We start from the raw sequence: 14,787 nt of genomic DNA on the forward strand, positions 1-14,787 counted from the left end.
AATTGGTGTTAAAGGGCAACAACTCTTGGATTGAACATAACCACAAGGCAATTAATGTGTTACAAACATCACTTTTACATAATTGTAGTTGTTTTTAAATGTAAAAAATTATTATCTGATAAAAATACCCTCTTATTTTGTTTTAAGATTGAATCATGGCTTTTTTGAGTAGGCATAAATGTAAGAATAGTCCTGACACCTTCTGTTATATATGTCCACATAGGTTGTTACACACTTCAACGTCAAAGGCGCAATATTTCATCATATGTGACACATGCATATATTGCCTATTTTTAAGTTCCCCTTGGTGATCAAGACAAAAATTGGGTTCCTCATATTGTGTGTCATAATTGTGAGAAAATGCTTCGTGACAGGACAAAAGGAAAATGCAAAGGAATGCCTTCTGGTATTCCCATGGTTGGGCGTGAACCTAAGGACCACAGCAGTGACTGTTATTTCTGTCTGATCCATACAAAGGGCATTGGCAAGAAAAAATGGCATATGATCGCATATCTTAATATTCCTTCAGCAATACGACCTATCCCACTCTCTGAGACACTCCTGGTTCCAGTTTTCAATGGTTTTATTTCTTCTAAGGAAGAAGAAAATGAACCTGGTGATCAAGTGTATTTTGATAAGATGCATGAGGAAATGGTTGTAGAATCTGAAAGGTCTTCTTCTGATGCCAAGCAGTCAATAACCCCTCGGCAGCTGAGCCAACCCGAATTGAATGACTTAGTAAGAATGACATAAAAATTGTCCTTGACCTTCTGAAGTATGAGGAGCATAACTGGATCATTTGTGTGAATCTTAAAATGGTAAATTTCCTGCTAGGACAACAGAGATGTTTCACGAAGTATCCTTGCTTTCTGTGCTTGTGAGACAGCCGAGCTCTGGAGAAACATTGGACACAGAAGGAGTGGCTGAAACATGAAGCTCTGGAAGTAGGGATGCAAAATATTGTGAATGAACCTGTAGTTAATCGAGACAGGATCATTTTCCCCCCACTTCACATCAAACTTGGCTTAATGAAGCAGTTTGCTCAGGCTTTGAATAGAGAAAGTGAATGCTTTCAACATATTATTTCTGCTTTTCCTGCCTTGTTTTTCGAGAAGATAAAAGCAGGTGTATTCGATGGACCTCAAATTTGGACCCTCATACGTGACGAAGAATTTGCCAGGAAGATGAATAAGGAGGAGAAAGCAGCATGGCAGTTTTTTGTGGCTGTTACAAAGAATTTCCTTGGCAACAGAAAAGCAGAAAACTATGAACTTCTGTTTCAAAGGATGCTTTTGGCTTTCCGTGACATTGGATGTAACAAGAGCATTAAGATTCACTTCCTGAACAGTCACCTTGATAAGTTTCCTGAAAATCTTGGAGCTGTTAGTGATGAGCCGACTACTGCTGGAGCATCAAACGAGATTGTCCTCAATAAGTACACAAACACAAGAGCTATAAACGCAAATTTTTGCCTGAATAGAATTTAAAAAAATTTTGCTCAAATTTTATGATTAAAATAAGTGTTTTAATATGTCTATTTTGAAATTGTAGACAAATTCTGATGCAATCATCTTTTAGTGTTTAGTGTATTTACTGCATTATAAAAATTATTATATTTTCACAAAGATGATGCCCAAGAAGACATTCTACTTTATTATGTTAAACTAAATGATGAAAATTTTACAATGAAAACCTAAAATCTTGAATTGCAAAAAAACTGTAGCTTACAGGAAAAAAATAATGTCAGATTTGAGATCAGCACACTTGAATTAGGTAAGAACAAGTGTTTTTGTGGATGAAACAAAAATTTGTTCCCCAGTGTAATCTATTATTTTCTGTATGTTTGAATAGTTCATTAATAAATAAAAAGTTCAGGACAATTTCTAGCAGCCTCCATAACATGTCATCAAGTAGTAGTGAATAATCCTTCTCTCAACTGCATAGATAGCTTAAAGCTCTTTTCATTTTGTGATACATAAAATAATATTTAGACTACTACATATAAACATATATTAAAACAAGGCATTTGGGTTCTAAGAAAAATGTTGGCACAGTAGCTTATATTCTTTTTGTGTGTGTGTGACAGAGACAGAGAGAGACACAGAGAGGGACAGATAGGGACAGACAGGAAGGGAAAGAGATGAGAAGCATCAACTCTTTGCCGCAGCACCTTAGTTGTTCATTGACTGCTTTCTCATATGTGCCTTGACCGGGGAGGGGGGCTACAGCAGACCGAGTTACCCCTTGCTCAAGCCAGCGACCTTGGGCTCCAGCTGGGGAGCTTTGCTAAAACCAGATGAGCCCGCGATCAAGCCGGTGAACTCAGGGTTTCGAACCCGAGTCCTCTGTGTTCCAGTCCAATACTCTATCCACTGCACCACCACCTGGTCAGGTAGTATCTTACATTCTTATAAAACTATTTTATAGTGAATTAGTAATAAAAATTTTACCTTTTTTTTGTCATTTAGTACCTAAAAGTTGAAAAATTTCTTAGGTAATTTAATCATAACCTCTTCATCTGTTACTGATGAGATACTCCTGAGGATACTTCCTGAGGTGTTCTTACACTATAAAAAATAAAATATAATAATACTAATTTAAAAAATAATAATTTACATTAACATCTAGAATAAATCAGATTAATATTTTGAGCTACATAAGTAAATGACCTGACAGAAAACTGCTCCATGATGGATATTTTCTGTCTCTGAAGAAGTGGGTTTAAGAAATTTACATTAATTAATACAATCATTAAGCATAATATGTAAGGACTATGAAGGCCAAGACTTTGGTGTGCTCTGTTCTCTAGTATATCATCAGCAGCTAGAATGCTCCTGGTATATAAAAGTGTTCAGAAAATGTCTTCAAATAAAATTGAAAACATCATTTAATAAGTTCAATATACCAGGATGCTGTAAAGAATATAAATATAAAAACAAAAGATGGCCTTGTATAGGGGCTCTTTTTCATAAGTGTAATAGAAAGTTAAAAATTCATTGTATCAAATTGTCAGTATCTAATCATTAAGATGGTATCTGACTCTAAAATACTGTCATAATGAGTGATTTACCAAAAATAATATACAGTACACTTATGATAAACAATGGCAGACTAAGCACTTTTAAAATACTTTATTTTTAAACTATAAAATTCCCTTAAGGCTCTGTCTGGATGGCTGTGGTAGAGCATTGGCCTGGCGTGTGGAAGTCCTGGGTTTGATTCCCAGTCAGGGCACACAGGAGAAGCAAGAATCTGCTTCTCCAACAGCCCCCCCTTCCCCTTCCGCAGCCATGGCTTGAAAAGTTCGAGCAAGTTTGCCCCATGAGTTGAGGATGGCTCCATGGCCTTGCCTCAGGTGCTAAAATAGCTTGGTTGCTGAGCAACAGAACAGCAGTTCCAGATGGGCAGAGTATTGCCCAGTAGGGCGCTTGCAGGGTGGATCCCGATCAGGGCACATGTGGGAGTCTGTCTCTGCCTCCTTGCTTCTCACTTAGTAAAAAAAAAAAAATTCCCTAAGAAATAGGTGAAAAGAAATAATATTGGCTAAGTATCTATTGTGTTCTAGGCATTGTAAATTCTCTACATTTCCTTTCAGTCTTTCCAAATCGGGCAAAGTAAATATTATTCTGAGACAATATAGAAGAAGTATATGAAATTCAAGTATTTTATACTAACAGCTAGTAATAGAGCTGGAATTCAATACTGAAAATGTTTAATGCCAGGGCCCATAGAGTTACACTATGTTATTGATTATTAAGTATAGAAAATATATGCCTTATATTTGAAAAAAGTTTATAAATTTAAAGGACATTTATATAGTTCACTGACATACACTGTGTTTCTTTTTGAACTATTATCTTCACTTATACTGTCTGCTGCTTCCTCTTCTGAGGAAAAGAAAAATGTAATATTAGGATCAGTTTTAACATGTATATGAGAGTAGGAATTTTCTCCCAAAATGTGCATCACTAAATTGCCCGAATTTACAATTACAGATTAAGCCAATGCAACTGATTCCTTAAATCCTTTAAAATCCAAATATCCCAGTCACTTACATTATAGTCTACCCCCTTTTTAGAATATATCTTTATATTAGTCACGTTGATATAAATCCCTTGTCATTTAATTCTTTTTACTTTAACACTTAGCTAAGATTAATGAAGAGAAAAGGTGGTGTAATTGATGGCTGGGGAAGAGAAAATAAAGAAGAGATTATCTGGAAATATTTAGGCCCATGTGTTATGTTGGAGAAAGTATAGGGCCAGCAGTACATACAAAGAATCTACAAGTCTACAAAGAAGGATAACAAAATATGAACTCTTCCAGCAGGCAAACATCAGAATATTTTCTGATATGATAAACTCAAGATAAAATTAAAAATAAAGCACCTTTTTGTTCATGTACACTGTAACCTCAACATTCTGTTAAGTCTGTCTTTTGTCACCTTCCAGTCACTACTAATATGTTTTACTGGCAAATATTAGAGCTACAAAGTTAAAATAAATGCTTTAAAATTTTACTTTGATTGGATTTAAATTTAGAAATATATTTTTTATAGTTCAAGAATGTCAAATTCTTCAAGTTATTCTAATACTTAGCCAAGATAAACTTCTTCTATGTTGGATAAACACAATGAACACTAGGTGACTAAGACACTTAGCTATACCTAACATTAATAGAATTTTTAACAGTATGTTTTTTTTCAACTGTCCTCCCCATCTCGATTCTTATTTATTCCAATTCATTTTCAACATAATTTTAAACTAATATTCTTAATGTACAGTTCTGATTATGTTACTTTCCTGCTCAAAATTTAGCTGCTCTTAACCAAAGTTGAAAATCTTTAGACTGATATTTAGAGTCCATAGAAATAATTTCAAATAAACTTTTAATCTTATTTCCCATAATTCTCCTTTGGATGGGGAATAAGACCAGTCAATGACTACAGACTTGAAAATAATGTAAGAGAACACTAAATAAAGGAAAGTTATGCTGCCCTGCCCAGGTAGTACAGTAAGAACATTATGCCCCAATACATCAAGGTTGCAGATTCAGTCCCCAGTCAGGGCACATACAAGAATCAACCAATGAATTCATTAATAACTGGAACAACATAATAGCTTCCAGGTCTATCCATGTTGTCAAAAAAGGTAAGATTTCCTTCTTTTTCATGGCCCCATAGTATTCCATTGTGTATATGTACCACAGCTTTTTAATCCACTCGTCCACTGATGGACGCTTGGGCTGTCTCCAGATCTTGGCTATTATAAACAATGCTGCCATAAACATGGGGGTGCATTTTTTCTTTTGAATCATTAATGTGGTGTTCTTGGGATATATTCCTAAAAATGGAATGGCTGGGTCAAAAGGCAGTTCCATTTTTAATTTTTTGAGGAATCTCCATACTGTTTTCCACAGTGGCAGCACCAGTCTGCATTCCCACCAGCAATGCAGGAGGGTTCCCTTTTCTCCACATCCTTGCCAACACTTATTATGTTTTGTTTTGTTAATGAGCGCCATTATGACTGGTGTGAGGTGATATCTCATTGTGATTTTGTGTTTCTCTAATGACTAGTGATGTTGAACATTTTTTCATCTGCCTATTGGCCATCTGTATGTCTTCTTTGGAGAAGTGTTTATTCATTTATTTTGCCCATTTTTTGATTGGATTGTTTATCTTCCTGGTCTTGAGTTTTACAAGTTCTTTATAAATTTTGGTTATTAATCCCTTATCAGACATATTGTCAAATATGTTCTCCCATTGTGTGGTTTGTCTTTATTTTGTTCATATTGTCTTTAGTTGTGCAAAAGCTTTTTAGTTTGATATAGTCCCATTTGTTCATCCTGTCCTTTATTCACTTGCCTATGGAGATATCAGCAAATATATTGCTGTGAGAGATGTCGAAGAGCTTACTGGAAACTATTATGTTAAGTGAAATAAGTCAGGCAGAGAAAGAAAAATATCATATGATCTTACTCATTTGAGGAATCCAATGAACAATCAATGTGAACTGAAGAATGGAATAGAGACAGAGGCGGGATCAAAGGGACCAGAGGGAAAGCGGTTAGAGGGAAAGTAGAAGAGAAGATGGGATAAGAGAAGGGAAAGAGATTAATAAAATTATACATACATAACACAGCATTATAGAGAACAGGACAGCAAATCCTGGAGGGAAGGGGGAAAGGCACTGGGGGGAGAGGGTATGGAGGGATCAAAGGGGAGTAAGGAGGTGGGGGAGATATATTCAGTGGGACACTTGAATCTATGTAAACAAAAATTAAAATCATAAAAAATAGTCATAATACTGAATGACTTGAATACTAAGTTACCAAGCATTGAATGAGTGGTAACACAAGTGCTAGGGTACCAGAGGAGTTACTTAACTATTCTTTTGTATGTGTTTGTGACAGAGACAGAGAGAGAGACAGAGAGAGGGACAGATAGGGGCAGGCAGGAAGGGAAAGAGATGAGAAACATCAATTCTTCATTGCGGTTCCTTAGTTGTTCATTGATTGCTTTCTCTTATGTGCTTTGACCAGGAGGGGGGGCTACAACAGAGTGAGTGACCCCTTGATCAAGCCAGAGACCTGGGCTCAAGCCAGCAATCTTGGGCTCAAGCCATTGACCTTGAGCTTCAAGCCAGCGACCATGGAGTCATGTCTATGATCCCACGCTCAAGCTGGTGACCCCACGCTCAAGTTGGACTAGTCTGCGCCCAACCTGGCAATCTCGGAGTTTCAAACCTGGGTCCTCTGCGTCCCAGTCCAATGCTCTATCCACTGCGCCACCACTTGGTCAGGTTACTTCACTGTTTTGAAAAAAACAAAACACTCCTACATAATATAGCCTTCCTTGATGGTACTGTATAATTAATGCACAAACTCAAATCAAGATTCTTGTAATATCTATGATACCTTAATTATCCATCCATCCATCCATCCATCCGGGCACTAAATTTGGTTGAGTCTATCTCCATTAATTTTGTTTCCTTGTTTCAATTTCCAGGGTCATTGCTTTAATTCATGAATTATTTGTGTTCTTACTATTGCAATAGGCTCCCCACTAAACCTTTCTATCTCACACGTTACACCTGGTAGCCACAGTTAATCTAAAGCATAGTTCTGAACATGTTTCTTGTCTATTATTTCCATTTTTCCCCTATGTCATTCTTAGAATTTTGTCATTCTCTGATTTTTAATTTTAAAATATGCAAGAAGAAAGAAACCTTTCTGGCCTTCACAGCCCAATTCAAAAGCAGTCTTCATGATGCTGATTACCATTTATGTGATTATGTGATTTTTATTTATTCTGAAACTCCCCTGCATATTTCTCTCACTAAGCTTTGGCTTTAATAGGGTTATATGTGGGTTATTTTCCTTTAATACACCAAAATCTTCCTGAGGGAAGGGATTGTTTCATTTAATTTTGAATCCCTCTGTGTCTGAAAACCCCTAACATGTTTATGGTAGATATCTTGTAAAAACTAAGGGAATGAATAAGTTTTAAAATGTCATTAAAATCATTCTTTAAGATAAAAATAAAACTAAAAGGAGAGAGCCCTTAAGAAACTATTGTGTAGTCAATATCTACACAAATCATGGCATGAATTAAAGATTTAAAAACTTCATATTCAGTAAAAAATATTAGTATTTTTCATTCATAGTTTGGTCCATGGATGGGTAACAGTATGAGAATAGAAAATTCCAGTATTTATGTGAAAGAGCTGCAAATCAGATGTAGAAATAAACAATTCTCAAAAATAATATTATCCCTAATCTCAAAGGCATGATAGTAATTCAACAATTTATCTTTCATGGTTCTGGGGGTTGAAGAGCTTAAACTGTTCTCACTTGGGATGATACCTCAGAGAGTTGTAATTAGAAGGTAGCTGTGAAGTCATCTGCAGGCATCTTTACTCAATGTCTGGCACCTAATCTAGTATGGCTGAACACTGGGAATCAACTAGTCAAGATTCTCTTTCCCCACATGCCCTCTTCATCTAGCTATCCTGTACTTTCTTACAGAATGGCAGACTCAGGATATATTGACTTCTTATGAGGTAACTGACTTAACCAGAGAAACTGTTTCAAAGATAAAGGAAATCTGCAAGGCTTCTATGACTTTGCCTTGGAAGGCACGTAGATCACTTACTATAATCCAGTGGTCAAAGTAATCACAAACTAGCCCAGATTCAAAGACTTAAGGAATAGACTCCACCTCTTAATGGAGAAATGAGTGTAAACAAAGGTAACAACTAATGCTGGCCATTTTGGAGCCAGCTACTGCAATAACATTTTAGAGAATATATTGTATAAACCCAATTTCTTGAAAAAAATGTTCCATAAGGAGACCTAAATATGACTTCCCAAAGAAAATGGAGAGCCATAAACAGACTCATATTCTGATTATTTAATTTTTAGTATATGTTTGGGTTAAAAGTACATCTGTATTTTATCTTAAGATAATAGAAAGCCAAGGATTAGGTGTGCTCTTGTTAACCCAAGTGTGGTTCCTAAACCAGTAATATAAGCACCATCTGAGATCTTGTAGGAATGCAAAATATCAGACCCTATCCCAGACCTACTGAATTAGACATATATCTTCACAAGATTCCCAAGCAATTCATACACACGTTAAAGTTTGAAAAGTGCCGACATGGGCTATACCCATATGCTAATAATATACAGAGAATATCCTTCAAGTTGTTATCTGAAAAACCTAGAAAACCGAAGTCCTCTTCTTCCAACTTTGGGAGCAGAGAAGAATTGCACATTAAAATAATTTAATTTTTGAGAGAGAGAGAAAGGGAGAAAAATATATCAATGTTGATCCACTCATTTATGCATTCACTGGTTGATTCTTGTATGTGTTCTAACCAGGAATCAAATCTTCAATCTTGGCATATAGGAGGGTCATCTAACCAACTGACTACCTGGTTAGGGCTGACTGCACATTTTATTTTGATTTTAAGTGGGAAAATAGCTAAAACTTGATTGCACCTATAAAATCTTTGACAAGTTGGAAACTGCATTTATGGAGAGAAAATCTTTTTATCTAGGACATCAAGGATCATCATTATGTAGATGGAGAAATGTTTGATCTAGAACAGATTTTTATATGACTAGGGAAGCTAAAACCAAAAAAATTGCCAACTTCCCAATATATAAGTATCTTATATGTATATGTAAATATTTAGCTATTTATATGTAAAGGCACATGGATTTTTTTTTTTTTTGCTATTATTAGTGAGTTACTTAAAACACACAGATGCTCCTTGACTTCCAATGAGGTTACATCCTGATAAACCCATAAGTTGAAAGTAGCCTAAGTAAAAAATGTATTTAATAATGCCTAACCTATACCTGGCCAGTTGGCTCAGAGGATAGAGCATTGGCCCGTGCAGATGTCTTGGTTCGGTCCCTGGTCAGGGCACACATGAGAAGCAACCATCTGCTTCTCGACCCTTCCCCTCCTTTCTCTTTTTCTCTCCCACAGCCATGGCTCAATCGCATTGGCCCCAGGTGCTGAGGATGGCTCCATGGAGCCTCCACCTCAGGGGCTAATAATAGCTTGGTTGCAAGCATGGCCCCAGACAGGGTTTCAGGTGTATCCTGGTCAGGGCTCATGCAGGGCATGTATGTCTCTCTATTGCCTCTCCTATCACTTGGAAAAGAATAAAAAATAAATAAAAAAATTAAATAAATAAAAGACATTGGTTTTTCTAGGCTGCAAGGAATTCAAAACTGGCAGAATTCATACTGTCTTCACAGTACAGAAAGGACAGGCAAATGACCCTCCATTCTTCCAGTAATCTGTTATCACCATACATTAGCAAAATGGGAAGACTTTTTTTCCACTTTAATAATTTTATTATTTTTTATTTATTCATTATAGCGAGGGGAGAGTGTGAGAGAGAGAAGTGGGGAGGAGCAGGAAGCATCAACTCCCATATGTGCCTTGACCAGGCAAGCCCAGGGTTTTGAACCGGCAACCTCAGCGTTTCCAGGTTGACGCTTTATCCACTGCGCCACCACAGGTCAGGCCCACTTTAATAATTTTAATATGGCATCATCCCAGAGAATTTGACATGAAAACTCCTGCAAGTCTGTGAAGGATCCAGTAACTGTCAGACATCCTCTATTGTTATCACAGAGCCTGTTTCTGTTTGGGTCACTCATGTCTGAATTCTCAAGTAGCCTATTCACTTGCTGATTTTAATTTGTTGGAAGTGCTCTGAACTTTGTGTACTTTCCTGCTTGTAAACTGTTTCCATAATCCTTAGGATAAAATTTCCCAAATCCTTAAAGGATCATGAGAACCCCTATAATTAAGGTACTATCATTTTAATCCAATCTTCATTTACTCAGGATCTAGTGTTGTAGAATTACTTGCGCTCACCAATGTACTGGTACATGCTGTTCTGTCTGAAGAACCCTTTGCTTCTAGCTTATCCCATTGGGAATGGGCACCCTTCTATGCTTCCACAGTATATATTACATATCCTCGATACTTACATTACACCGCAAATTTTTCTCCTCTTGAAGGCAAGGGATGGATGTTTCCTCTCCATATTTTGTTCAGCACTAAGTGTGACATTCAATAAATGTTACTGAATAGATAAAAGGAATGAATATAAAACTAAAGGGGAGATGGAGGTATTTGCTATAGTGATTTCAAGTTCAATTTGAGTAGGGTAAAAGAAATCTACCGTTTCCCTGATGTAAAAGATTTTATGAAAAAAAGTGGGTTATTTCAGAGGCAATATGGTCAACAGTAATGTAGTGGTAATTAACTGAAAAGAGGTAATTTTATTCCTGTTAATAAATATTCAAGACAAAATACTCTTAGAAATAATTGTATACTTGGGGGTCAAATTTAACATCTTTATTTCAGAGGTGAAGAAATGTCTAAAATACAGAGAGGGTGAGTGCTCCTAAGTTTTAGTTTGTTTTTTATTTTATTTTGGTGACAGATTTTTAGTACGATTCAATAAGAAAAAAATATGAGCTAAAAGAATTGGACTAGAGCTTGTCAGGAAAACTGATATAGAATGGGACTGGTTCTCCAAGTGCGGCTCAACTTGATAAACCCTGGAACGTTTTAAAAACTAAAGGGATGTTACATATTAATTTGTAGCTGTTTGAGGAATAAAAAGTGTGATTTAAAAAAAAAAAGCAGAGAAAATCTCAAGGCAGCACTGGTGAGAGGTCAACTGTGTGTTGCTAGTGTAACAATGATTTTGAAGATGAAAAATTTTGTTTAGATCAACCCAAAGATTTAGAAAAAGTTAACAATTAACTCTTGATTATCTATGCTTATGAAGGGAAGTAGTTCACAGTGTCGTCTTTTTTAAATTAGGCTTTGCAGTAAAATTTGATTTTTTTTTCAGTGCTTACCTTTCAGTTGGTAATAGCAACATTTAAAGTAGAAATATAATAGTATAGTACTAACCAGCCATGGGTACTCAGTTGTGGGCCGATCTACTTTCTTGTCTGTAAAATGTTAGAATTAGATCACCTCAAAGATTCTCTTTAGCAACTATAAATCCATGGACACTGGTTTGCCTGAATCAATGTAGAATGCTCATTCCAAGAACAAGTCTAATTTATTTAAATACTTTAATATACTTAGTGGAATTTTTTTTTAAGTGAGAGGAGGGGAGATAGTGTGAGAGGCTCCTGCATGTGCCCCAACAGGGATCCACATGTCAACCCACCCCCTCCTGTCCGGGGCCCATGCTTGGATCAGTGAAGCTGTTCTCAGCACCAGGGCCAACGCTGAACCAACCTAGCCACTGGCTGTGGGAGAGGAAAGAGAGACGGGGAGAGGATAGGAAAGAGAAGCAGATGGTTGCTTCTCATGTGTGCCCCAACAAGGATCAAACCTGGGACATTTGAATGCCAAGCACTGCTCTATTCACTGAGCCAATCAGCAAGGGCATAGTGAAATTTTAAATTGCTTGGCAACTTTGTTTTTTGTTAGTGGTTCAACATTTCAGTGCCCAATAGGTCAGTTATATTTTTAGGTAAGAAATGTGGCTGTGGTGGAATGAATTGTAATTCCTGCAATTTGAGCCACAAATTCTGGTTAAAATCAGGGACTCAAATAGCCAATGAAAATAACGAATCTGTCCATCTGAATTAGGTCCTAACATTTTTCAGTATGTTCAATATCTACAGCATTATAGGCATTGCTGGACCATATATGACTACCCTCAAAGCAAAAGGGCCTACTGGCTGTATCTCCTCATGGTTTGGCATCAAGCCATGCAAGGCCCTTGGGTCTCAAGAGCACTCTGGGGTAGTCACACGTTGCATGTTCCCTCTTCCCCACCAAGCCCTAACCTAATGAGGAAAATGGGCAATTAGGGTGAGGCTATCCTTCCCTTCCATATCTCCTTGCCTTACCATGATTCCCCAGAGCTGTCTTCTCAGCCTACAGCGGCCTTTACCTCCATCCTGGGAGCCTGCGCTTCACCCTTGCTGCTGCCCACTGCAGTTGTTTAGTCCCACAGTGCAGGGGACACTACAGCGTTTGTGGGAGGCCAGGAGGGCGCTGAGCATAGCTCATGGGGGTGGGGCCTCAGCCTTTGCCTTGGAAGCCAGTTAGTGGAACCCCAACTGAACCCACCCTGTTCCCACCCACCTCTATTACCCGATTGCTGTTAGAAAAAATGTTGTAGCCCAGTTGATCTAGCATTCCTAAGAGGCATCAAGGAGTATTTTATATTTTCCTTTCCTCCTCAAATACTTACGTTGACCCTAATTATCCTTTAGAGTTTATATTTCTCTGCAGATAGTCAAAGAACAGGAGTTCTGGTATAAGTCTCAATAGTACTACATACAATCTGAAATTTGTTTTGATCAAATGAGATCATACAAGGTAAGTGCACAGCGTACCCAGCAAACAGATGGTAAATATCTGCTGTCATTACTACTAACCTGATCTGGCAGAATCCAGAACTGGAAAAAAAAAGGGAATATAAGTGTATTAATCTAAGAGGCCATTGTAGGACCTCTTAAACAGCAACACTATCAGCTAGAAAACGAGCCCAAATTTTTCACTTAGGGTTGGTACAAATTTCGTCATCCTCTATATCTCTGTGAGCTTCTCTTCCCTCAGTTTATCCAGCATATTAAAAATGGTTACTCCCAGGTCTTTCTAAGAAGGGTCCCCAATTTTTAAAGGGGTTAATAAAGAAAAAAATAGTATTTGGGTTATGGAAAACGGCAATATTGACAGGAGAAAGGCCTGGTTACAGGTAGAATTCCTGGTATCACAGTTTGCAAATCTTGCAACACCAGGTCTTAACTTAAAAATTCTTGAGAAATATAGGAGGTATTGTGAGTGTTGGAGACATGTACCCAGTATATTTTTCTTTATATAACAAATATATTCATTGCAAATCATGTTTAAACTTTTTTGTAAATTAAGTATTTTGATGCACTGTGGGACCTATTTTTTGAAAGGGCACATACAGAATAAACAATCTTAACCTAAATTTTCTGTAAAAAATGGAGATCTCACCATGCTCTCAAATTTTAACCCCAAAACCACCTTCTCTCCACATCCTCACAAGCAAACTCTCTGTGGGTTGTTCTTATAAGGGCACTAATACCACCATGAAGACTTTATTGAAACTTAATTACCTTCCAAAGGCCCCATTCAAACACCATCACACTGAGGGTTAGGGTTTCAACATATGAGTTTTAGGGACACCAGTCCACAGTACCTAGTAAACCAACCACCCAAGTTGCCAAGAGTACTAGGCACTTTCCATTTTGGTGTTTACAACAAATTATTATTATAAAGGCTGGTTCTGGAAAATAAAATAGTCTATATTATTTTATTTAAGTTTTCCACAGTTTTAACATTTTTTTCTCAATATACAAAAAAGCTAGTGAATCTCAATTATAAATAACCACTTCACACAGTGCAAAGATAGCTTAAAACTGATTCATATTATTCTATAACCAAATCAGCTTCAAAATTTCTAATTTTTATAAACATGTTTAATCATGTAGCTTCTGGAAGATGGGTTAAATGATGAAAAAATGGGCGACCATGAACACACCATTTAATTTCGTTTCCAACTTGGTGCTTCATTCTGTAGATGATGTCTTGGATGTCCTCCTTTGATAAGTGCATGGGTAACTGTCTAGACAGACGCACTGCTTCTCCCTATGAAGAGAAAGCTATACATTTTAGTATAATATACCCTGAAGCAGAACTTTGTTATTCCTGGCAAGAAGACAGAAAATTGATAATATTCTTTTTATCATTCATTCACTCAACAAATATTTATTAAGCGCCAATTATGTGCTAGTCACTGTTGTAGGTTCTAGGAACAAAGCCAAGAATAAGACAAACAAGGTCCTTGGCTCTTGTGAATTTACATTCTAGTTCAAATAGAAAACAGAAGACAAAATTTCAGTGAATAATATGTATAAAATTAAATTGGGCAACATGATAGAAAATAAACATGTGGTTGGGAAAAGCTTCCTTGAGGTGACAAACTTCAGTTTAAACAAGGAACCAGGATGCAAAGGTCACTGGTAAAGAAAAGCATTTAGGAAGAGAGAACAGAAAGACTCAAAGGCTCAGTGTAAATACAGTAGTTACTAAGGGAAAGAAAGGAACAACAAAAGGAGTGAGGCATGGAGCACACCACCCTTTAAGACGAGGTGAGCAATTTGGGTTTTAATCTGAACACACAAGGAAGTAACCAGATGATTTTTAAACAAGAGCTTTTGTTTTTACAATTCTCATCTGTCTGCTGTATGAAG

The 14,787-nt window shown here is 36.9% G+C and overlaps 1 protein-coding gene across 4 annotated transcripts in view; it reads right to left on the bottom strand.

Annotated features, from left to right (window-relative positions):
- Positions 1-13,818: 13,818 nt before the first annotated feature.
- Positions 13,819-14,787, bottom strand: part of PMS1 (PMS1 homolog 1, mismatch repair system component) — a 99,973-nt gene continuing 99,004 nt past the window's right edge. For all 4 annotated transcript variants that reach the window (XM_066233364.1, XM_066233365.1, XM_066233362.1 and 1 more), the window contains one exon: positions 13,819-14,182. In XM_066233364.1, coding sequence (XP_066089461.1) covers positions 14,018-14,182 — 165 coding nt within the window. In that variant the 3' untranslated portion in view covers positions 13,819-14,017. The remainder of the gene's footprint in view (positions 14,183-14,787) is intronic.

This window comes from Saccopteryx bilineata, chromosome 5 (genome assembly GCF_036850765.1).
Source record: "Saccopteryx bilineata isolate mSacBil1 chromosome 5, mSacBil1_pri_phased_curated, whole genome shotgun sequence".
Taxonomy (NCBI): Eukaryota; Metazoa; Chordata; class Mammalia; order Chiroptera; family Emballonuridae; genus Saccopteryx; species Saccopteryx bilineata.